This window comes from Hemiscyllium ocellatum, chromosome 26, assembly GCF_020745735.1.
Source record: "Hemiscyllium ocellatum isolate sHemOce1 chromosome 26, sHemOce1.pat.X.cur, whole genome shotgun sequence".
Taxonomy (NCBI): domain Eukaryota; kingdom Metazoa; phylum Chordata; class Chondrichthyes; order Orectolobiformes; family Hemiscylliidae; genus Hemiscyllium; species Hemiscyllium ocellatum.
In genome coordinates, this window is record NC_083426.1 from 20,622,613 (window position 1) to 20,648,486 (window position 25,874).

At 38.9% G+C, this 25,874-nt stretch overlaps 1 protein-coding gene across 3 annotated transcripts in view; it reads left to right on the plus strand.

The window, feature by feature from the left end:
- Positions 1–786: 786 nt before the first annotated feature.
- The window catches only part of LOC132828227 (membrane cofactor protein-like), a 61,212-nt gene continuing 36,124 nt past the window's right edge, over positions 787–25,874 (plus strand). For all 3 annotated transcript variants that reach the window (XM_060845181.1, XM_060845182.1, XM_060845183.1), the window contains exons 1-6: positions 787–1,020; positions 9,126–9,326; positions 12,138–12,234; positions 14,496–14,569; positions 16,969–17,154; positions 20,971–21,153. In XM_060845181.1, coding sequence (XP_060701164.1) covers positions 966–1,020; positions 9,126–9,326; positions 12,138–12,234; positions 14,496–14,569; positions 16,969–17,154; positions 20,971–21,153 — 796 coding nt within the window. In that variant the 5' untranslated portion in view covers positions 787–965. The remainder of the gene's footprint in view (positions 1,021–9,125; positions 9,327–12,137; positions 12,235–14,495; positions 14,570–16,968; positions 17,155–20,970; positions 21,154–25,874) is intronic.

Below are 25,874 nucleotides of genomic sequence, written 5' to 3' on the forward strand. Positions count from 1 at the left end.
TAGTAGTTGGTAAGAGTGCAAATGAACAAATCTGAGATATGGGCTGGCCAAAACTGCAAGCTAGATGTCCCTGTGCATAATGTGTCTCCATGACTGCATTGCAATAATAATTGCCAGTGCGCTCTAAACTGCAACATCACTTTGTAAAAAATGTCCAGTAAGTGGATAAGAGATGGATCTTCATAGTGCAGTGAAGCTGGCATGTGTCTGATGGTGTGGAGCAACACTAATGTGTTGGGGCCAGAAGTCCAAGATGTTACCCAGAGTAGCCAGCTGCAAGTTGGCATCAAGATTGGAGTGGTGCTGGAAAAGCACAGCAGGTCACCAGATACCTGTGCTTATTCTTTTTCCTCAATGAAATTCTGACTTGGTGGAAACTGAAAGAGATGTGAGAAATCTTTTGTTTTGTGTTGCAATCATATTCTCCTGATTTGGAGATGCCGATGTTGGACTGGGATATACAAAGTTAAAAATCACACAACACCAGGTTATAGTCCAACAGGTTTAATTGACAGCACACTAGCTTTCGGAGGGGTGTGTCAAGACACGCATGCGCTGAGGGTTGATCGGCATTGGCGGCCATACAGACACGCATGCGTAAAGTGGAAGTTTCCTCGGCGGGCAGGGCGGTTGGCGGAACGCGCATGCACCGTAGGTAAAGGTCCCCTGAAACGGGCGGTTGACGGAATGCGCATGCGCCGTCGGTGGATGTCCTCTTTGACAGGCGGTTGTCAGAACGCGCATGTGCGCGCTGCTGTGTTTGACTGTCGAGGCGAAGTTGGTGAATTAACGGAAATTGGGCTCGGGGCACATCTGGGAGGAGGATAGGCCCGGGACTGAAACACCGGCGAGTTTTGCAAAAAGGCTCAATGTTACTGAGTTAGAGTCTAACAGTTCTGTGGAAGGAGTATTCTAGAGTTTTCATAATATCCCCGAATATTAAACAACGGAGAGAGGATTGTGAAATGTTAGAGAGACTCATCCTCGCTCTCATGGCGACCGGGGTGACCCGGGTAACCGGTAAGCAGCACCCCAGCTTCCCGTTGCTGCTTCAGACCTGCCTGCCTTTGTATCGAGCAAAGTGAATTTTACTTTGACTAGAGGCAGCTTGACAGAACTTCACGGGTTGCTAACTTGTTTACCTTTAAATTCTCCGTTTTTTTGGGGGGGGGTCACGCTTATGAATCAATAATACAAAGTGATTAAACGCTAGCATCTCGCTTCTGACGATACGTTTTGTGCGGCTCAATGAAGCACTCCAGCCTCCGAGTTTTCCATGGACGAGAGTTAATTTGTACTGCAACATAGCCATCTTCGGTGTGAAGGGACTGCCTAAAAAGACAAGTTTTTCGTTTCAGGTGCCAATCCCTGGATTTGTGTTCTAATCCTGCAGATGATCCACTGTCCTTGTGTTGGGATACTGTGTTGTCCAATGAGGAGTCATGCTATTATGTAGTACAGAAAGAGCACCTCTGGTCCATCATGTCGAAACTGGTCATCAAGCACCTATATACCCTAATTTCGCAGCACTTGGCATGTTGGCTTCAAGTGATCATCTAAATACTTCTTAAATGCTACAATGCTACATGTTTCAGCACCCTTTCAATAGACAATAGGTGCAGGAGTAGGCCATTCTGCTGTTCGAGCCTGCACCACCATTCATTATGATCATGGCTGATCATCCTCAATCAGTATCCTGTTCCTGCCTTATCTCCATAACCCTTGATTCCACAATCCTTGAGAGCTCTATCCAACTCTTTCTTAAATGAATCCAGAAACTGGGTCTCTACTGCCCTTTGGGGCAGAGCATTCCACACACCCATCACTCTCTGGATGAAGAAGTTTCTTCTCATCTCTGTCCTAAATGGCCTACCACATATTTTTAAGCTGTGTCCTCTGGTTCGGGACTTGCCCATCAGTGGAAACATGTTTCCTGCCTCCAGAGTGTCCAATCCTTTAATAATCTTATCTGTCTCAATCTGATCCCCTCTCAGTCTTCTAAACTCAAGGGTAAACAAGCCCAGTCGCTCCAATCTTTCAACATAAGATAGTCCTGCCATTCCAGGAATTGACCTCGTGAACCTACGCTGCACTCCCTCAATAGCCAGAATGTCTTCCCTCAAATTTGGAGACCAGAACTGCACACAATACTCCAGGTGTGGTTTCACCAGGGGCCTGTACAGTTGCAGAAGAACCTCTTTGCTTCCAAACTCAATCCCTCTTGTTATGAAGGCCAGCATGCTATTAGCCTTCTTCACTACCTGCTGTACCTGCATGCTTACCTTCATTGACCTGTGTACAAGAACACCCAGATCTCTTTGTACTGCCCCTTTACCTAAATTGATTCCATTTAGGTAGTAATCTGCCTTCTTGTTCTTGCCACCAAAGTGGATAACCATACATTTCTCCACATGAAACTGCATCTGCCATGCATCTGTCCACTCACCTAACCTGTCCAGGTCACCCTGTAATCTCCTAATAACCTCATCACATTTCACCCTGCCACCCAGCTTAGTGTCATCAGCAAATTTGCTAATGTTATTACTAGTACTATCTTCTATATCATTAACATATATTGTAAAAAGCTGCAATCCCAGCACTGATCCCTGCGGTACCCCACTGGTCACTGCCTGCCATTCCGAAATGGAGCCGTTTATCACTACTCTTTGTTTCCTGTCAGCCAACCAACTTTCAATCCAAGTTAGTACTTTGCCCCCAATACCATGTGCCCTAATTTTGCTCACTAATCTCCTATGTGGGACTTTATCAAAAGCTTTCTGAAAGTCCAGGTACACCACATCTACTGGATCTCCCTCGTCCATCCTCCGAGTTATATCCTCAAAAAATTCCAGAAGATTAGTCAAGCATGATTCCCCCTTCATAAATCCATGCTGACTCTGACCTATCCTGTTACTACTATCCAGATGTGTCGTAATTTCATCCTTTATAATAGACTCCAGCATCTTTCCCACCACTGAGGTCAGACCAATTGGTCTATAATTTCCTGCTTTCTCTCTCCCACCTTTCTTAAAAAGTGGTCCAACATTAGCCACCCTCCAATCCGCAGGAACTGATCCTGAATCTATTAAGATTTTATAAACCTCTATAATGTCACTTCTTAACTTCCTACGCTCCACTGAAAATGTTCTCCTATAACTAAAACTCTCCATTCCTGGCAATATCCTGGTAAATCTCTAATGAATGTTTTCCAGCTTAATAATATCCTTTCTATAATAGGGTGACCAGAATTGGATATAGTACTTCAGAAGAGGCCTCAATAACATCTTGTACAACACAAGGTTATAGTCGAACAGGTTCATTTGGAAACACCAGCTTTTGAAGCGCTGCTTCTTCATCAGATGGTTGTGGAGAATAAGATTATAAATCACAGAATTTATAGCCACAGGAGTACAATTTTAGATTCATCCTTTCATCTTTTAGAATGGGATGTACTGTTATCTGTTCTTTGATATGTTAATGTAAATATAATTTAAAAGAAGTTCTGGGATTTACATTATCAAAGAACAGAAGCTGGTACCCCATTCTAAAAGATGAAAGACTGAATCTAAAATTGGTTTGTGTTTCATTGCATCTCCATGCCACTGTACTCCTGTGGCTATAAATTCTGTGGCTCATGATCTTATTTTCCACAACTACCTGATGAAAGAGCAGCGCTTTGAAAGCTAGTGCTTCCAAATAAACCTGTTAGATTATAACCTGGTGTGTGATTTTACACTTTGTCAGCCCAGTCCAAAACTGGCATCTCCAAATCTTGTACAACCTAAGCATAATGTCCCAATTCCTATATTTAAAGGTCTGACCAATGGAGGCAAACATGCTAAATGCCTTCTTGACTGCCCTATCTATATGTGACACAAACTTCAAAGAATTATATACCTGAACCCCTAGATCCCTCTGTACAACACTACTCAAGGCCCAATATTTAATTGTATAAATCGTGCTCTTGTTTGTTTGACCAAAATGCAATACCTCACATTTATTTAAATTAAACGCTATCTGTCACTCTTCAGCCCATTGGCCCATAGTGATAGTGATGGTACTTAATTTCTCTCCCATATCCTTTAGTATTTCTGGAATGTTTGAATTATCTTCCACTGTAAAGACTGATGCACAATATCTTGTAAACTCTTCTGTCATTTCTTTGTTCCCCAAAACTATCTCCCCAGATTCATTTTTTAAGGGATCAATGTTCACTTTGACCCCTTTCTTCCTTGTTATGTACTTAAGCTCTTAGTGCTAGTTTTTATATTCTTCATTAGTTTGACCTCGTTTATTTTCTCTACCTATTATTCTATCCTGTCATTGTACTACCTTCCTTGTTAGTCCTCCCAAAATATATCTCCTTATACGTTTCAGTATTAGATTTCAATTGCACTGCCTATATTGACCAGTAGTCTAATACTTTCTACCTCACTATTTTCACATCAAACCTTCTGTGTTCGTGTCTAGATCACCAATAAGCACCAAGAGACCTAGCAACAAGCTGTTCACTGTGTCACTGGAAACAAATTTCCAGTCACAAAAACAACCTTTAACCATTACCCTCTGCATCCAGCTACTAAGTCAGTTTTTGATCCAATTTTCCAAATTATTTTGGATCCTTTGGGCTCTTACCTTAATCAGTCTCCTGTATTAAACATTGCCAGAGTTTTACACGGGTCCATGGAGACTGCATCTGCCACACTAACTTTGGCTACACATCAAATCACTACCTTGAAGAACTATGTCAAACCTGTCAGATGTCAACAGCACCTTACAAAGACATGTTGACTATGCTTGATTAATCTTTGCCTCTCCATGTAAAGACTGATTCAATCCCTCAGAATTTTCTCCAGTAGTTTCCTACCATCCTCACAGTTCCTTGCTTTATTCCTACCACTCTTCTTGAAAATGATACCAGATTAGTTGTTTTCCCAGTCCTCTGTCACCACTACTGTGTCCAGGGAGGATTTGAAAATTAATGTCAGGGTCCCCTGTAATCACCATCTTTGACTCCCATGGCAACCTGGGACTCTTGTGAATTTCAGGACTTATCCAGTATTAAACCTGCTAATACTTTCTGTCTTTCAGTGTTAAATCATTCAAATATAACACAGTTTCTTTCCCTAATTTCCATATCTTGATTGTTTTTCATGACAGTGAATACAGGTGTAAAGTGCTCATTTAAAATCTTGCCCAAGCCTTCCAGCTCTGCCCACAATTTAATGGTCGTTCCTTAATGGGTCCCACTCTCTTTTCTCATTATCTGCTTGCTCCTAATTTACTCATAAATTGTTATTTAATTTTTCTGCCAGTCAATTTTCACCCTCCGCCCTCTGTTTTCTCAAGTAACCCCTAGCTCTTTGTTCACCCTCCATCCTCTGTTTTCTCAAATAACCCCTAGCTCTTTTTATACACTTATAGGGCTTTAGTGTTTTCAACCATTGGTATCTACCATAAGCTACCCTTTTGTGTATCTCCAATCCTTCGATATTGAAGGTTCCCTGAAATTTTTTATCTCATTCATCATCTTTGCAGGAACATTTTGGCCCTGCGTGTTGCTCAGTGTTTCCTCTTTAAAGGACTCCCAATGCTCTGATATAGATTTTCAAAGAAATAATGACTTGCAGTACATTTTGGCCATATGTCATCCTGAAAATGACCTTTCCGAATTCAAATCTTTATTGTTGGAATGAAACAACTGTGCATAATGAAGATCTGGAATAAAGATAGGAATTGCTAGAGAATCTCAACAGGCCTGCCAATATCTGTAGAGCTTCAGAACTCTGAAGAATGCTCTCTGGATTCAAAGTGTTAGCTTTATTTCTGGCCCATTTTTGTTTTGTTTCATGACTACCTTAAACCTTAATGAGTCATGGTAATTATCAGAAATGCTCTCTCTCTCTGACACTCCTGTAGCTTGCCCAACTTTGTCCCCTAAAGTTAGGGCTGTCTATACACCAGCTTTAAAAGCTTTCCTGAATACAGTTTTAAATATTCAACCCCTAAATATTTCACACTTTTTATATGTCAATTAATAATGGACATGTTGTAATCCCTTACTGTCATCATTGATATTTTTTACACTTAGGTTTCCTTGCACATCTGCCCTTCAGTCATTTCGTAACTGTTTGGATGTTTATAATACTCTTCTAACTGCTATTGTTCCCTTTTTTGTTTCTAGTTCTACCCTTATGGTCTTAATTGAGGAGCCTTCTAAGATATTGTCAATAGACAATAAGTGCAGGAGTAGGCCATTCTGCCCTTCGAGCCTGCACCACCATTCATTATGATCAAGGCTGATCATCCTCAATCAGTATCCTGTTCCTGCCTTGTCTCCATAACCTTTGATTCCACTATCCTTGAGAGCTCTATTCAACTCTTTCTTAAATGCATCCAGAAACTGGGCCTCCACTGCCTTCTGGGGCAGAGCGTTCCACACACCCACCACTCTCTGGGTGAAGAAGTTTCTCCTCATCTCTGTCCTAAATCGCCTACCCCATATTTTTAAGCTGTGTCTTCCGGTTCGGGACTCACCCATCAGCGGAAACATGTTTCCTGTCTCCAGAGTGTCCAATCCTTTAATAATCTTATATGTCTCAATCAGATTCCCTCTCAGTCTTCTAAACTCAAGGGTATGTAAGCCCAGTTGCTCCAATCTTTCAACATAAGATAGTCCTGCCATTCCAGGAATTGACCTCGTGAACCTACACTGCAATAGCCAGAATGTCTTCCCTCAAATTTGGAGACCAGAACTGCACACAATATTCCAGGTGTGGTCTCACCAGGGGCCTGTACAGCTGCAGAAGAACCTCTTTGTTTCTATACTCAGTCCCTCTTGTCATGAAGGCCAGCATGCCATTAGCTTTCTTCACTACCTGCTGTACCTACATGCTTGCCTTAATTGACTGGTGTACAAGAACACCCAGATCTCTTTGTACTGCTCCTTTACCTAACTTGACTCCATTTAGGTAGTAATCTACCTTCTTGTTCTTGCCACCAAAGTGGATAACCATACATTTCTCCACATGAAACTGCATCTGTCCACTCACCTAACCTGTCCAGGTCACCCTGTAATCTCCTAACATCCTCATCATATTTCTTGCCACCCAGCTTTGTATCATCAGCAAATTTGCTAATGTTACTATTAATACCATCTTCTATATCATTAATATATATTGTAAAAAGCTGCGGTCCCAGCACTGATCCCTGCAGTATTTGCTGGTCACCGCCTGTCGTTCCTTACTGCAGTAATTGACGCCTTGATTGCTATTGTGACACCACTTCTTTTTCACTATCTTTGTCACCCTCTTTCCACCTGCAGATTATATACCCCAGAGTATAAGTTGCAGTCCTGTCCCTCAAACTTGTCTCCATGGCAGCCATGATGTCGTATTCCCATATGTCAATGATCACTTTTAACTCATCTACCTTACTTGGAACACTCCTTGCATTAAAATAAATGCCATCCAACACTAATGAACACCTTTGTATCTTAGCTTGATTATAAAAGCTCTGCCTGCCAGTATGACTTTATTTTATATTTATTTCTGTGTCACCCACTATTGTACTTCCTCCACTCAGACCCCATTCCATTGCCAAATATGTTTAAATTCCATCACCAGCATTCACAAACCCCTTATCAAGTATTTTGACCCATGTGGCTCAAGTGCAACACATCATACTTGTATATGTCCAGTCTTCCTCAGGTACAGACGAATAACTCAGGAATCTGAAGCCTTTCCTCCAGTGTTTCAGCCGCACATTCATCTGTTGTATGTAATTATTCTATACTCATTATCCTTCTTTTCAATCTGCTACTAAGCTCTCTAACTGCTGAGTTCTGAAGAAGAGTCTCTGGACCTGAAACATTAAATATGTTTTCTCCACAAGTGCTACCAGATGTGCTGTGTTTTTCCAGTAGATTCTGTTTTTGTTTCTGATTTCCAGCATCTGCGGTTCTTTGTTTTATTTCCACAATGTCTTGTTGCAAGACCTCATTCTTATTTCTCCCTATGTCAATGGTATCAGTGTCAATGGCAGTCAACCGTCTGACTGCCAACCCTTCACCTTCAGAATGCTCTGCAGTTATCAAGTGATATCTTTCAGCAGGCCCCAGGTGGGCAACGCACCAGTGTGAAGTCATGTCTGTGACCATTGAAACACCTGTCTGTATGCCTGATGATTGAGTTTTCTACCACTATAGTTCATCTTATCTGTTGTCCCCTTGTGTAGCAGGGCTATGTCTGTACTCCCCAGAGGGAACGGTCATATTTCCTGTTTTCCAGCACACATTTTGGGTGAAATGCGATTTGCGGGCTTTCTTAAGCACCTGCTTCTGATTGCTGTTCAACTGTTGTTTCTCTGACTGTTCTTACTTACGAACATGCTATCCACATAACTCTCAGATTGTTGTGCCTCTAGCCGATGGGAATGTTTTAAAACCTAGCTTTCAGGCTAATCGAACTGATGTCACTCCTGCAGATGTGGTCATGTAAACTGCCAGGAGCATCTAAGATTTATGACATACTGAAAGCCATATAATGCACAGAATTAAGTTTTCGAACATATTTAATACCTTTAGTTTTAAAAAGCAACTCACTTATTTTTCATGCTGAGTATACAATTAATTGTTTTATTTTTGAAAGAACTTGCTAGAATTCATACCTTTCCTTAATGCAGCTTTATGGTGGACAATAACAATTCCACCACTACTTTCCTGGATTTGGGTTAAAATTCTGGAAGGGGTCTATAACTTTTTCTTAAAGAAACGCTTTCTCAAAATAAACAATATCTATCAGTCTGTGCTTTGAAATTTGAAATTCAGAAATTGACATTGATACGTGATGTATGTTTCATCCTAATCCAGAACCCAGCTTGTTTTTCGTAATTCACACATTTACCAATTTACATAAGTTTTAAACAGCCTATAAAGAACAAAAAAAAGTGGGAATATAGTTGGTGAAAATGCTAATATAGAGAAATACAAGACAAGAACAAAGTGCAGGATATCAAGAATGATGTTGAACAGAAGAGATTTTGGAGTTAAAGATTGGTCTCTAAGCTACCTAAAACTTTTATGTTACTGAAATAATGAGCATAATTGTGTTTTTTTTGTTTTAAAGGTGACTGTAGCAAACCTCCGCTGTTGGAAAATGGATTCCCAACAAACAAATTTACTCCTGAGACCTTGTTTGGTGTGGGTACAGAGATCACTTATAAGTGTAATTTAGGCTATGTATTTAAGAAAGAAATGTTAAATGGTTCAAGATCTGTTAATTGCAAGGAAGATTCAACATGGACACCACTGGAGGTCATTTGTGAACGTAAGTAATGAGTCATTTGATTTTACCCTATTCCTTTCTCCTTGCCCATTCTTTTACTTAAAAAGTGACTCCTGCTGGAGCAAGTGCATTTTCATGAGTAACTCTCTAGTACTTAGTTTTGAAGTTCAATGTTAACATATGTGCATTTGTTCTTTACCTATGAAATATGTGTCTTACCTCTGACTCTTAGGTAAGGACAAACTGAATACAATTGATGTATCAAAAGTGCTTCAACCTTAATACTCATTAAATTTGGAAGCAAGGTCTATCCATGGAAAGGTTAGACTACAAATTGAGGCATTTTAGTTACTCTATGCCTAATTGCCTTTTGTTGTATGTTAGTATTCCTAAATGATATTTTTTTTAAGCTGAAAAAAGCAGGAAAGGAAGGGAGCTTACACCGCTTAAAAAATTGCATCTTCTCAGTATTTACTGAAACTTTATTATAATTTATGACTTGTAAATTTAGAAACGGAGTCAGTGCAGATTTCTCTTCCCTGCTACTTTGGCTTTCATTTTTAAAATTCAACCAGATCTGTGTTTGTTGAGTACTGGACTATAAATTTTGCTAAACCTGTAAAAGTCACCAGTTAAACCACACCCAGAATACTATTAACAAATTTGGTCCCTTGTTCAAAGGAAAGGAAGGCTGGCATTGAAGGCAATCCAGAGCAGGCTCCAGAGATTGATACCTGTTATGGAGGTAATATCTTAAGAGAAGTTGAGTAAGTAGGGACTGTACTCATTGGAGTTTAAGAATGAGATATGACCTTACTGAAACACAAAATTCTAAGGGGGTTTGACAAGGTGGAAAGAGGAATTGTTATTCCCTCCTGGGAGATACCAGGACCAGAGGGTAAAATCCCAAAGTATGGGGTCACTCAATTAGGGAAAGAGATGAGAGGAATTTCAACTTTGAAGAAAGAGAATCTGTGGAATTCCTTAAAGCTGTAGAGGCTGGGTCATTGTGGGCATTCAAGGCTAAGCTAGACACTTTTCTCATCAATAGCAAAATCAAGGGTTAGGAGTCAAAGGCAGGAAAATGGAGTTGAGGCTTATTAAATCAGCCATAAACGCATTCAGCCCCCCAATGGGCTGAATAGGTCACTTCTGTTTCCATGTCTTATGTTGAAGAATTACTTAATTCGTTAATCCAGTGATTGGGACATGATGTATGAAGGATGAAGGATGTACTGCGTATGTTTGAAATCAAAATATGTTATTTTGTTGAATGACTCAGATTTTATATCTCTAGACAAAGTTTATTGACTTTCTGCATTTCTGTCCGTATTTGTCTGAGGAAACAATTAAATTTAAAATGTCAGCAAAGAATCTTTGACCTTCATTTCTGGAAGCTATTTAAACTGAGAGGAGAACAATGTACAACTTCAAATAAAAATTGATAATTTGGCGATTGATGTCAGATGAAGTTTAATATGAGGAAGTGAGTTGATACGTTTTGTTAGAAAGGAGGAGAGACAGCATTAAGTATGCTGCTTTAAAGAATGTGTTTTTGTATAGAAGTCACTGAGTTGACAGGGATGATAAACTTGAGTTTTCATGCATGAGTCAAAATAATGCAATATATTGGTACAGGAAATAATTAGGAAGCCTAATACAATGTAATTTATCGAAAAATAATTTAATACAAAAATAGGGAGACTATTCTCAGTTATACATTAATGGAGTATTGTGTACAATATTTGGTCACTTTTTTTTAAGCAAGGATGTATTGGATGCAGGTCAGAGAAGGTTTAGCAGACTGATACCTAAATGGTATGGGGAAAAATTGGACAGCCTAGACTTTTTTCAACTAGAGTTTAGTAGACTAAGATTGCTTGATTGACATATATGATCTTGGGGGTTGGGCATGGAGGTGATGCTTCCTCTTCATATGAGAATATAGAATTATTGAAAGATAAGGAGTCCTCCCTTTAAAGCATAAAGTGAATTTGTTTCTCATAGTGTCCTGGATCTTTAGGAACTCTCTGCCTCAAATGGCAATGGAAGCAGCTTTGGAAAACTTTCAAGGTGGGGTGGATAGAATCTTGGTAATTGAGGCTGTGAAAGACTATTGTGTGTTGGCTTGTGGTTACAATCAGATCAGCTTTGAATTTGTTAAGTGGCCTGAGTCTTTTTCATTGTTCATATATAGTCATGAGGAAAGCTTTGAGAAATTCACACCACTTTTCTTAGAGAGGAGAAGGCTGGAAGATTTGATTGAAGTTTTCAAATTCATGATTAATCTAGAAGGAGAAATTTGGAGAAATTGTTCCTTCTCATGAACAGATTAAGAATGAAAGGACAGATGTTAAAGTGATTTTCAAAAGAAGTAAACATGATATGTGAAGAATTTTATCATTGAGCAAGTGGTTTGGGTCTGGAATGTACTGCCTGGAAGTGTGGTAGAAGCAGATTTAGTTGAAGAATTAGTTTTTTTCCATTAATGTGCAGTTTTAAAGGAAGAGGCAAATGAGTTGCACTAAGTCATGATGCTCACCCAGAACTAGTGCAGACAAGATGGATTGAGTGGCCACATTCTGTACATAAAACTTCTGTAATTTTGTTAATAAAGATTGCTTTTGTACTTCTGTCTTATTCTGTGGCACAGTTAAAAGGAATCTTAGCAAATTTTTTGGACTGCTAATGGATGGAAAATCTAGCCCTAAATTCCAGAATTGGGGAAGCCTGTTCTTGGAAATAAGTGTAGATTTGCCTGTACACATGTGTTCAATGAAATTAAAAACTGAAAAGAAAATTCTGTTGGAGACCTTGGTATTATGCAATACTCTTTCTCTTTTTGCTCTATAGCAAAGATATGTGGTAACCCAGGCAAGATAGCAAATGGATATTACGAGGCACCAAATGCTACTTTTGGAAGTAAAGTTATTTTTCACTGTGACACAGGGTAAGCATTTTGTGTATCAAATCCTGAATGAGGCTGAAGTGACTTTAGTTTTTTTATATTGTTTAATAATGTCAGGTTGTCTTTCCTGTCTATTTTTCCAAAGATTTACAGTGATTCTGCAACTAACAACCTGATGGTACTCTTTGCCTAATTCAAATCAACATTATATTTTCTAAAATCCTATGAGGAAATTATGTACAAATGTTGTTGCCATGTAAATCTTCTGAAGGAGTCTATCAGAATTGGTAGTTGGTCTTTTGAATATTGCTGTTGGCACCTCAGGAAAAATATGCTCATGTGTGAAGAGTGTATGAGCAGTAACCTGTAGACAATAATGATTTGCAACTGAAACACATTGAAATAGAAGTAAAAATGCTATAAGTACTTGGGTTAGATGGCAAATGTGTTGAGGGAAATAATCTACATTTTATGAGCTTGGTCATCACACTGAGTGAATCTTGCTGGATTGCTTCCCCTGGCTTTGGAACTCGCTGCATCACAGCTAATTGTGAGCTTGTTTACATGGGGACTAATAGAAGCTGCTTGGAAACTGAGCTGAGAGAACAACTGGGATAAAGAGAAGAGCAAAACAGACTAAGAGAAACAGGGAGAATTTGTTTCAGTCTGTGATATGAGCAGATTTTATAATGTGTTTTCTTCCAGGAGTCAAGTAGTCTCACCTCTGAGACAACCCTTTCATTTTGTTTTTCTAAATGATTTTTTAGTTTGGAGCTGTCAACTGAGAGCTGAAAAGTGACCTTCAGACTATGAGCACCAGCTTATGTTTAAAAAAAGCGAACAACTTGTTATTTATTTTTGAGGCCAGGCTTGAGAGTTGCAGGTTGGTTCTTGACCAAAGAACTCTGTAAACTCTTTGCTCTGGGGAGGCAGTACGTTTAACCAGATGGCAGATGTTTAGCCATTAACGAGGTCAATACCTGGAAATTAGTTAGAGCAAGTTTGGGATAGAACATGAAGATCATATGGAGGGAGGACCCCAAGCTTTTTGAACTGTGGATTTCTGAGAGGAGGAGCTTTGTCTGTTGATGCAATAGCTTGAAGATTTGAAAGCTCACTGCCTAACTTCCCATTATCAACGATTGAAAGTTCAGAAAATAGAAACTAAGTTACAAATATTATTGAATCATCCTCAGAATGAACTGGAAAAGGTGACATCAATCAACATCTTCAGAAAATCAATCAAGAAACAATTCCATATCCCTGTGAAGCAACACATCATGAAAACTGCTAAAGTGATCTGGCCAACTTTGTTATTTTTCCTTTTGTTTATTTGATCTCTTAGTTCTGTTTTCTGGCTATGTTTGTGTGATTGGAGCTGTAAAAGGTTATTGTGTTTAAACCATATACACTAATTAAGTTATTTTATTGTTTAACTTTGCAAAAGTTTCTGTATTGTTAATAAATTGTCAAGGCTTTGATTTAAGCTAAAACCTGGATTCTAGTGTCAATCATTCAGAGTCTGGTGTTGGCTATTCAAAATGTCTGCGTGGGAACCACTGAACTCACTTGTAAGGGTATTGAGTATTTTAATTTTACCATGTTGCGAATACAGAATTAGGAAGGTTGAATTGGTTTGGTATATCCTAACAAAAAAATGGCACGTTCTTTTGACCGAAGGATAGAATCTGATGACTTCTTACGGTTCACTGATTTTCCTGGTGCCCAAATTGAATTGCTTACAGCTGCAGACTAATGGAAAATGTTCAGTTCTGATTCTAATCTACCTCTCTGAGTCTTCAGAATGTGATCACAGACCACTTCCTCAGATTTTACAAGGTATTTAGACATGGTACTTGGAATTCTGTCAGGTTTTAGGAACTTCTATTGAGAAAAAAAGAACAACTTGCACCTTCTGGGCTGTCTTCCTTACTGATTATTTAGGTGTGTAAAACAAAAATCCAAATACAGTTTGCAAGATACCTATTAACATTGAAGCCTCTGTAATATTTTTTCAAAACCAGGTCCCAGTAATTAAGAACCTCTTAACTCATTGAAAGTTTTGTTTGCATTTTCTCACAAACAGACCTGATATTTGGAAATAGCAGGTGGCTTGCAGCATATATTAAGTTGTTGACTACATTACTTTTAAAATGTACATGATAATTTATTTTTAGTCCTGGAAAAAAGGCAAACTATTCCATGTTTTCTGAATTTTCCACACAGCCCTTAAATAAGTCATTGTTTCAAGCTCAATCATATCTACATTTGTTTTTCTACACTAATTTGTTTTTTTTTCTTAGATATAAGATGGTGGGTCGAAGTTTTCGGGTTTGTAAAGCTGATGGTTGGGATGGCCAAATCCCAACATGTGAAGGTAAGTTATGATCTATATTCTTTGGGTAGCTGATTTGTATCTCAATGAGCAATTTGGGTTTCTAACTTTGACCTATTGAGGGATGCTGCATGCGATCAGTTTAGACTTTTGTGCCTTGCATGACCAAACACAGACCATATCCTTTTTAAAAAAAAATTTCTTTCTTAAAAGGACTTGCGGGGGCATGAAAGAGTTATTCCAGCAAGGAATTATTTCAGCCCTAGGATTTTTAAACCAAGTCTTTGTCCATTTCTGTGACACATTGGTTTGTTTGGCATTAGCGAGTGCTTATGATGAAGGTGATGGAGACACTTTTCTAATATAATAAAGATGGATATCCACAAATCTACACCCTTATGCATTATTATACTAAAGGTCCAAAGATTTTGAATAGTTATGCAATTCAATTTTTGAATGTCGTGGATTGGTTAAAGTACAGAATAGAACAGAATATCCTTTATTGTCAAGTGTACTACGGGAGTACAGTGAAAAGTTTACAATGTCACTCCACATGGCACCACCTTAGGTACAAAGTACCTAGGTACAGATCTTAGATATAAAATACTGAAACAAAGGGGAAAAAAGGAAAATGTTACATTATCCTACAGTTATTCATAGTATAAGTTATAAAAATGAGAAGTAAAGTTAAAGATAAGCATTACAGTCTTTGATGGAGACCATGAAACCTATTGTGTCTTGGCCAACTTTGTGAAAAGGCAAATCAGCTTAAGCCAATTCCCTTTTGAACGTCGTGATTCAATCTGTCTTTACTACAGTCTCAGTCTATGTATTCCAGATTCTAATCGTTTGCTGCTTTTAAAGGAGAACACTTTTCCTCACGTCACTTATGGTTCTTTTGCCTGAAAATAATGCCGGTGTTTCTTGACCTTTCTACCAATGGGAAGGATTTCAGTCCAAACCATTCATAATTTTAAGCCTCGAGAGTGTGGTGCTGGAAAAGCACAGCAGGTTAGACAGCATCCAAGGAGCAGGAGAATCAGTGTTTCGGGTATAAGCCCTTTATCAGGAATTCCTAATGAAGGGCTAATGCCCAAAACATCAATCCTCCTGCCCCTCGGATGGTGCCTGACCTACTGATCTCTAGCATCTTCAGTCCTCACTTCCTCTATGATTTTAAGCCTACCATGTATCATGAGAATAATAGTCACTGGACCCTGTGTTAACTCTGCCAGAACCCCTTGATATTTCCAGCACTTTTTGATTCAGATTTTTGTGAATATTTTACTTTTCTTTCATTGTATCTTTAGTAATGCTGAAACTTTTAGATTATTGGAGTTATGTTCCAGAATTTCACAAGATGTAGTAACTCAGCAAGAAGGTCCATTATTTTTATGTTTAGCAGGGTTCGTATCTGAAAAAGGGTAATCAACTTCAAACATTTACTCTGTTCCTCTCCACAGATGCTGCATGATCTGCTAACTATGTCAAGCATTTTCTGTTTTTATTTCAGACTTTCAACATCTACAATCCTTTATTTTTGTAAAAGGAAACCTCTAACGGGAAAGATTTCTTTGGTAGCTCTTTAAAACAATATAGAAGGATAACTGAACTCAGATTCCGTGATTCATATTATCAGGAATTTAAATGAGATATATTGGATCAGAATTCTGGAACTCCATCATTAATGGCATTGTAGATTATGAGCTTTTCTTTTGTTTTTCCTCTTAAAATTGCTCAGTGATCCAGCAAATGATCATAATACATGTGTTGGATATATTCAGGCGCAGCAATGCCCAAGGAATAATTGGGTTAATTCATTTTTACAGCATATTAAAAAAGAAATTGTTCCTCAATCTTGTTGACTGCAAATCTCCTGTGTTAAAACTTTTAATTGTACATGCAGCATAGTTTATAGGGATAGCTAAAATCTGCTGTTTAGAATAGTGTGCTCCAATTTTATCTACCTGGTTTGGAGTGAGGTGGTGGGGGAGGAATGCTGCTGTAAGTTGCCATTTGTATGCAATGTCATTTGAAGTTAGTTTTCAGAGATATTTGCTGTACTTGGATTTGCATATGTTCTGTACTGTACATACTGTACTGACTAACATTTGACTCCATGTTAGTCAAAGTTAAGCTCCATTTTTTATATCAGTGTTTTAATTTTACTTCTGGTATCTCTGATTTGGCTTGTTGCATTATAAATATTTGGAGATAATAATGGAAATTTTTTTTCTTATCTAATTATCACTATTCCTAGATAATATATATTATATTGGAAAGTAGAAAGGAATGTGATATCCAGTTAGTTGGTCAATGTTGGATTTTTGGTTTGGCAGTCTGTTATGTCTGAACTGAAAAATAATTAATTCTGGAAAATCTAGTTTTCATTTGACTGTTTAGCCAGATCATTAAGTATGTTCCATTCTCCCTTACCCAAGCCGTCACATGCGATGACCTTCCACCTATCAGTAATGGGAAAACTCCATCACTACCTCGTGGAGATCACTGGCAATATGGAATGGTTGCAGTATATTCTTGTAACAATGGCAATTCGTTGATTGGTGCTGAGAAACTTATTTGTACAGAGTCTGGAAAGTGGGACAATGACCCACCTACTTGCAAAGGTACAGAACTTTGTTATCTTTAAATTGTTTGCAACTTAACTTGCAAGTGTATAGTTCTCGGGTAGTGTTTACATAAATGTTGCTATTTACTCCTTTGCTAAAAATCATTTAATAGACATGATGAAGAAATCGTTCATCATATGTTAGAACCCTTGCTCGTTTTTTACTATCATTTTTGATAGAAGCTATATTGGATTAGATTAGATCACTTACTGTGTGGAAACAGGCCCTCGGAAGAGCAACCCACTCAGACCCATTCCCCTACTCCTAATACTGCAGGTAATTTAGCATGGCCAATTCACCTAACCTGGACATTTTTTTGACTGTGGGAAGAAACCGGAGCACCCGGAGGAAACCTACACAGGCATGGGAGAATGTGCAAACTCCACACAGACAGTTGCCTGAGGTGGAAATTGAACCCGGGTCTCTGGCGCTGTGAGGCAGCAGTGCTCTATGCTGAGAGTTGAAAGAAACGTACAGACTATGAGCAACAGATTTGTTTTTCTAAAAGAAGGAAAACAAACAAACCGATATTTGTTTATAGGACCTGACATGGAAATTAATTGCAGGTTGATTCTTGATCAAAGAATACTGGAGACATTTTGGTTCCTTAGGTGCATGTCTCAAGTGTTTAGATTAGATTAGATTGTCGAGTGTTCGGATGTTCGCAGCATCCATCAAAGAGAGGCCTATGTCAATCAGTCTTATTGAGAGTATGTTGAGAAAAACAGAATGAGGAACCAAAGTTTGAATTCTGCTTTTTGTCAGGAGTATGGCTGCCAAATCTACAGGATGGAGGTTTGATTGATCCCTGGTGATCCTCCCAGAGTTAGTTGTTGATGGTTTGGAGAATAGAATGTTAGTTATAAGAGGTATATAAATATTTCAAGCTACTTGCATTGACTGATATCTTGAAAAATCAAACAAGGTAAAATCCTATGTGCCTGTGATATTCAAATCATTGAATTATCCAGTTATATATCTTTTATTTCTCTTTTAATTTATCCCTTCATTGAGTGTGTGTGTCTGTCTTTGTGAGTGGGGACTAGACTCAGAAGATTGTATTTAAATCATAGATATCAATTAGATTATCTCATTGTTTGACGTTGCTCAGCTCAAACTCCTATTTTTAAAACAAATAATTATTTTGTTTTAAGCTATACATTTGGTGTCTGGTGTAGATTATTCAAAAAAGTCTGATTAAGAACCATTGGAGGCATTTTCAGAGTGATAATTGCATTGTGATACAGATGCAGGGATAAGGAGGCTGATTTGATTTGTCCATGTTGTAACGCATGTATGTCTGAAATGTTAATGCTATTCAAAAGTAAGTATTTTCAAGTATTCTTCTCATAAGTGACACCTTGCATGTTACTTTTTGTTGTGTCAGTCCTTTTTGAAAACAATATCTTGTGCTGTGCAGGCCAACAATCTCTTAGTAACTCTCATTTCCAAGCGTTACTAGGTGATTCCATTAAATTCTGCCAAGCAGAATAGAGTCATAAGTCATTGCAAAAAATTTAATAGGTCTTTTAGGACTGTTCAGGGGTCAATGAAGAGGCATTCAAAGGTAATGACAATGTGGTAGATTCCTTGAAAAGGGGAGAGAGAGAGGAAATAAAGAGAGAGAGAGATATATGGTTGCCTTGTTAGGCATTGCTGCTTTTAGCTGTATTGTGGAGAAAGCAGCTGAACTGCTCAAGTTGTAAAACTTTTATTGAGAAGTTCAGAGCCATTGAATATTTCCTTGCTGATTGACCGCCCAAATACATTTAAGGAGCTATTAGACAACTAAGTTTTGGGGTCATTTGTAGACAAGTGTTGGAACCTATCGGGACTTGGAAGAAACTGTCCAGAATGATTAGTTGAGATTGGGTATAAAAGGTTTATCACAGGTATTTACTTAACCAGCTAAGCAAAGTTAGAATTGAAGGAAACACACTAAGGTAGTTCTAGATTGGTGAAAAACTGGAGTTATACGTATAAGTTCAATAGTGTAGTTTTTGGAGACTAAGGGAGCATAAACCCAGGAAAGGAGAGCAATACTTCAGATCAGTTGTCATAGGTTCAGTCCAATTCCTGAGAAGGAATTTCACAGTCAGATGAACAAAAATGAAGAATTTAATCTCTTGAGAAATTGAATGAGATTAGATGACTTACTGCATTATGAACAGCTGGGGGGAGTTGCTCAGAATTTCATGGGATCTGACTTGATTGCATTTGCTGTTGTGGGGTGTTCAATCACATCTGTTGCCCTTATTAACCACATGTTAATTCTGGGTGTTAGAATATAAATGGTAAATGTATTGTAAATTGTATTACTGTTCTGACATTGTATATTAATGTTTATTGTTTTGTTCAAAATCATGGACTCTTGCGATCTGTTATCTTAACAAGTACCCCTTTGTCAAGTAAACAAACTGGTTATTGATTTCAGCCAGATTGACGCTTTAATTTGGTGATCTGATCCAGGATTATAAAAGTTTTCAATCTGAATCTATTCTGCGTTTCACATATAGCCATTTTGCTATCACCAGTTAGGTTGGATGACTTCTATATTTTCCAACAACTTAATTTTATAAGTATGTTGATATGTTATAGCTGAAAATGTGTTGCTGGTTAAAGAGCAGCAGGTCAGGCAGCATCCAAGGAACAGGAAATTCGACGTTTCGGGCAAAAGCCCTTCATCAGGCTTTTGTCCGAAACGTCGAATTTCCTGTTCCTTGGATGCTGCCTGACCTGCTGCGCTTTAACCAGCAACACATTTTCAGCTCTGATCTCCAGCATCTGCAGACCTCACTTTTTACTTGTTGATATGTTATACTTTACCTTGTTGCCAAATCAGAATATGACAATAATGCATGGGAATGCTGGAGTTTGGGATAATACTCTCTTTTTCTAAATCAGCCATACTCATTTGAGATAAGTGGAAGCTTGTAAACTGTTCATGAGGCTTATATTTTAAATTCAGTTGTTCACTTTCCAAGTGCAGACAAATGCCATTATCTGAATAGATTGTGAAAATATTGCCCATTTTAAGGCATGATGTTCTGCAGAATCATATAATGAAACAGTGAGGTAAAATGACAATAATATTTTTGCTTGGACATCTTTTAATTTATAATACAAGGCTGGAGCAGCTAAATATGCTGCTGAAACAATTTTTTTCTCACAACTATGAACCCTTGTCAAATTGTTAGAATAGAAAATCTTGACCTTTTAATTTGTTTTAAACTTTATCAAGATTGATATAGTTCACAATACTGCCATTTATTAAGTAGTGTAATATTAGCTCAGTTGGATTATAGTAAAATTAATGTAAGAATTTTGGCAGTGGAGTTAAAGGAGTATTTTATAACTTGAACAAATGAATATCTGTTCAATTTAGATTTAGCCTAGAATGGTTATTTTATAGAATACTAGTTTGATCTGTGAAAGGTTAATTTGTATTCAAAGACAGTAAAAATGGCACAAGTAGGACAAATCTAACCTAGACAAGCTCAATCTGTTAACCTACATAAACCATAGTTAAGATTATTTCAAGACATCTAAGAAAAAAACGCTATTCTAAATGAAAAGAGATTCTTAAATTTTAGTGTACTCAAAAGAGAATTCGGAATTTGTAAAAGACACTCATTATATATTGATTGATATTTAACAACAGGGCTTAAAAAGCACGATGTTTTAAAATCTTATGTCCACACATCTCTTTTATAGCATAGATATTGTACTCACTGATGATAAAGGTAATATTACTGGTATATCATAAGCTCAGTCAGCTATCTAGTACATCTTGATGTATTATGTTTTTTGTAGTTGTTGAATGTCAACGTCCTGAACTGCCTGCCAATGGCAAAATAAAAGAAGGATTTGGACCCAAATATAGATATCAAGAGACCATCAGTTATATCTGTAATGAAGGCTTTGAGATGGTTGGCAACCATGTGATTGAATGTAAAGAGAACAATACATTTATACCATCACCACCTATCTGCAAACGTAAGTAACGATTCCTTGAGATAAGTCCTGCATTTTTGGTTCTCTTCACTCTTGTGAAGGTTTTAAATAAATGAAATCAAAAGATGTGGTTAGTAGGGTGAACATTGCTTCAAGTCTGGAAAAGTATGTAATGTGTATTTTTCTGTTTTGGACTTCCACTGATGTGGATATTTTAAATAAATGAAGTTTTGTGCCTTGATGTTCTTTTAAAATACTGCAAGATTGGTTTTCAAAAAATACCTAGCTGTTAAAAATACAGCAGCCAGAACACCTTGCTAAGGTTTTAATTATCTCTGAGTGAAAAGGGTTCAAAGTATAAAGCCTTTTGTCTTCTTTAAAAAGGTATTGTTCTGTCTTCACGTAAGAGAATTAGTGCTGTTGATTGTCTGCTCCAAGAGGGGTTGTTCTGCGGCAATGTGTGATGGTGCAGGTCTCCCATGTTCACAATAAACCTATTTTTTCATCACATGAGTCAAATCTGCCAGCTATCACCAATAAAATTCACCAGTTGGTGAATAAGTGGAGGCATTTGAGCAGTAATCCTGCCTAATATGGTCCATGATTAACATAAGACCACCAAAATAGCAAGATAAAAAATATTAAAGTGCATTTAATTCATTATTAACTGTTGAGGTAGGCTTATGATATAATAATAATTGAGGTGTTGACTAATTATTGAGTCGTAGAGATGTACAGCATGGAATCAGACCCTTCGGTCCATCCCGTCCATGCCGAACAGATATCCCAACCCAATCTAGTCCCTCCTGCCAGCAGCCGGCCCATATACCTCCAAACCCTTCCTATTCATAAACCCATCCAAATACCTCTTAAATGTTGCAATTGTACCAGCCTCCACCACTTCCTCTGGCAGCTCATTCCATACCTATACCACCCTCTATGTGACAAAGTTGCCTCTTTGGTCTCTTTTATATCTTTCCCCTCTAACCCTAAACCTATGCCCTCTAGTTCTGGACTCCCTGACCCCAGGGGAAAGACTTTGCCTATTTACCCTATCCGTGCCCCTCATACTTTTGCCTCCAACACTCCAGAGAAAACAGCCCCAGCCTGTTCAACCTCTCCTTATAGCTCAAATCCTTCTACCCTGGCAACATCCGTGTAAATCCTTTCTGAACCTTTTCAAGTTTCACAACATCTTTCTGATAGGAAAGAGACCAGAATTGCGCGCAATATTCCAACAGTGGCCTAACCAATGTCCTGTACAGCTGCAACATGACCTCCTAACTCCTGTACTCAATATTCTGACCAATAAAAGAAAGCATACCAAATGCCTTTTCACTATCCTATCTCCACTTTCAAGTGCGACTCCACTTTCAAGGAGCTATGAACCTGCACTCCGAGGTCTCTTTGTTCAGCAACACTCCCTAGGACCTTACCATTAAGGGTATAAGTCCTGCTAAGATTTGCTTTCCCAAAATGCGGCACTTCACATTTATCTGAATTAAACTCCACCTGCCACTTCCCATTGGCCCATCTGGTCAAGATCCTGTTGTAAACTGAGGTGACCCTCTTCGCTGTCCACAACACCTCCAATTTTGGTGTCATCTGCAAACAAATAGCAATAGGAATAATTTGATAAATACTCGGCTGGTAGAGGGTTTTGAGAACCATTGGTCAAAATGTACTCTTGTGCTTCCAAGCAGACTTCCATGCCACGTTTGAAGTAACTAATTGAATCCCAAAAAGATATTTTCGAAAAGGAGTTGATTAACTGGCATTTGAATTTATCGATGCCAACTGCTTAAGAAGTAGACTAGAGAATTCCTCACAGGAAAAGAGAATACCATAACAAACACTAGAAATGATAATCATGTAACATAACCATGTCACTGTATGTTGCTTGGCCTTTAACAATACCTTAACAAGGTGTCTAATGTATTGATCTTCTAATTTTCATGATTCTGTGGTATTCCATTGGGCAGGAGCTGTCCACAATTGTATTGCAGGTTAATTTTCTTGAAGGATTCATAAAGGGCGTTCTCTAATTGCTCAAGAGGCAAAGACTGATGGAAGCTAGGCCAGTTGTGTGCTCCTCTTGCAGCATGTGGGAGATAAGGGTCACCACTGGTGTCCCTGCTGACTTAGTCTGCGAGATGTGTACCCAGCTCCAGCTTCTCACAGACCATGTTAGGGAACTGGAGCTAGATGAACTTCGGATCATTCAGGAGGAAGAGGAGGTGATAGAGAGGAGTTATAAGGAGGTAGTCACACCTAAGTTACAGGATAAAGGTAGCTGGGTGACCATCAGGAGAAGGAAAGAGAATAGGCAGCCAGTGCAGGGACCCACTGTGGCAGTTTCCCTCAATAATAGTATACCATTTTGGATACTGTTGGGGTGACGACCTACCAGGGGAAAGTCACAGTGGCCAGGTTTCTGGCACTGAGCCTGGCTCTGTGGCTCAGATGGGAAGGGAGGAGAATAGGAGTGCGACAGTGATAAGAGATTCAATCGAGAGAGGTACAGACAGGAGATTCTGTGATCACGCGCGAGACTCCCGGTTGGTATGTTGCCTCTCAGGTGTCGGTGTCAGGGATATTTCACATTGAGTCAACAAGGATTCTTAAGGTGCAGGGAGAGCAGCCATAAACCGTGGTACACGTCAATACCAATGACATAGGGAAGGAAAGGGAGGAGGAGCTAGAAAGAGAATTTAGGGAGTTAGGTTGGAAGCTAGAAGTTAGTGGGTGTAGAGTAGTAATCTCAGGATTATTAGTACTAGTGAGGCTAGTAATAGAGAGTGAGTGCAGATGAACTTTTGGCTGCCAGATAATATAGGAGGGACGGCTTCAGATATGTGGATCATTACCTCCAGGGGAAGGTGGGACCTGTACAAGAAGGATGGGTTGTACTTGAACTGGAGGGGCACCAGTATCCTGGGCAGGAGGTTTGCTAGACATCTTTGGGAGGGTTTAAACTTGAGTGACATGGGGTAGAAACCAGGTGACAGGCAGGAATGGACAGGACTGGCAGCTTAATGTTCCAGGATACAAATGCTATAGGAAGGAGGGGGAGTGACATTTTTGATAAGGGATAGTATTACTGCTTAGGGAGGATATTCTGGGAATACATACAGGGAAGTCATTTGGGTAGAATTAAGAAACAAGAAAGGAATGATCACCTTATTGGGATTGTAGTACAGACATCTTAATAGTCAGCGGGAAATTGAAAAACAAATTTGCAAGGAGATTTCAGTTATCTGTATGAATAATAGGGTGATTATGGTGGGGGATTTTAACTTTCCAAACATAGACTGGGATTACCATTGTATCAAGGATTTAGACGGAGAGGAATTTAAGTGTGTATAAGAAAATTTTCTGATTCAGTGTGTTGATGCACCGACTAGAGAAGGTGCAAAACTTGATCTCCACTTGGGAAATAAGGCAGGGCAGATCACTGAGGTATCAATGGGAGAGCATTTTGGGGGCAGCAACCATAATTCTATTAATTTTAAAATAGCAATGGAAAGGATAGACCGGATCTAAGAAGTTTCAAAAGCTGATTGGGGGCAGCTGTTCACAGTAAAGGGACGGCTAGAAAATGGGAAGCCTTCAGAAATGAGATTACGAGAGTCCACGAAGTGCTTTGAAAGGCTGGTCATGGCATTAATCAACTCCAGCCTCCCCACAACTCTTGACCCACTCCAAATTGCCGATCAGACCAACAGATCCACATCAGATGCCATATCATTTGCCCTTCACTCCTCCCTAGAACATCTTGACACCAAGAACAGCTATGTAAGAATCCCACTCATTGATTACAGTTCAGCATTATTATCCCCTTTAGACTGATTACTAAACTTAGTGATCTCGGACTAAGCCCCACTCTTTGCAACTGAATCCTCAGTTTCCTGACCCACAGGCCACAATCAGTGAAGACTGGGGATAATATTTCACTCTCACTAACACTCAACACAGGAACCCCCCCGTGTGGCAGCTGTACCATTCAAGATCGGAGGTGGTTACAGAGAATGGCGAACTCGGCCCAACAATCACAAAGGTCAACCTCCCATCTGTAGAATCCATCTACCAGGCCCGCTGTCAAAGAAAGGCCTCCAACATTCTCAAAGATCTATCCCACCCTGGCAATGTTTTTCTACAACCTCTACCATCAGGGAGAAGGTGCCTGAATGCACGCACCAGCCGGTTTTGTAATCGTTTCTGCCCTACTGTTGTTAAAATACTGAATGGACTCTCAAACTCTTAACATTCGCCTGTACCTGTGTTTTTGTTTTTGCTGCTGTTTACCTATTATTTACTTACCTATGTTACTTAACTATGTAATCTGCCTGTATTGCTCGCAAGACAAAGCTTTTCACTGTGCCTCGATATACGTGACAATAAATTCACTTCAATTCAGCTCAGTTCAATTCAGACAATATATTTCTGTTAGTGTGAAAGGAAAGGCTGATAGGTGTAGGAAATGTTGGATGACTAGAGAAATTGAGGTTTTGGTTAAGAAAAAAAGGAAGCATATGTCAGGTATAGACAGCAGAGATTGAGTGAATCCTTAGAAGACTATAAAGGCAGTAGGAGTATACTTGGGAGGGAAATCAGAATGGCTCAAAGGGGACATGAGATAGCTTTGGCATGTAGGGTTAAGGAAAATCCACAGGGTTTTTACAAATACATTAAAGCCAAAGGGAAACCAGGGAGAGAATAGGGCCCCTCAAAGGTGGCTTTTGTGTGGAGCCACACAAGATAGG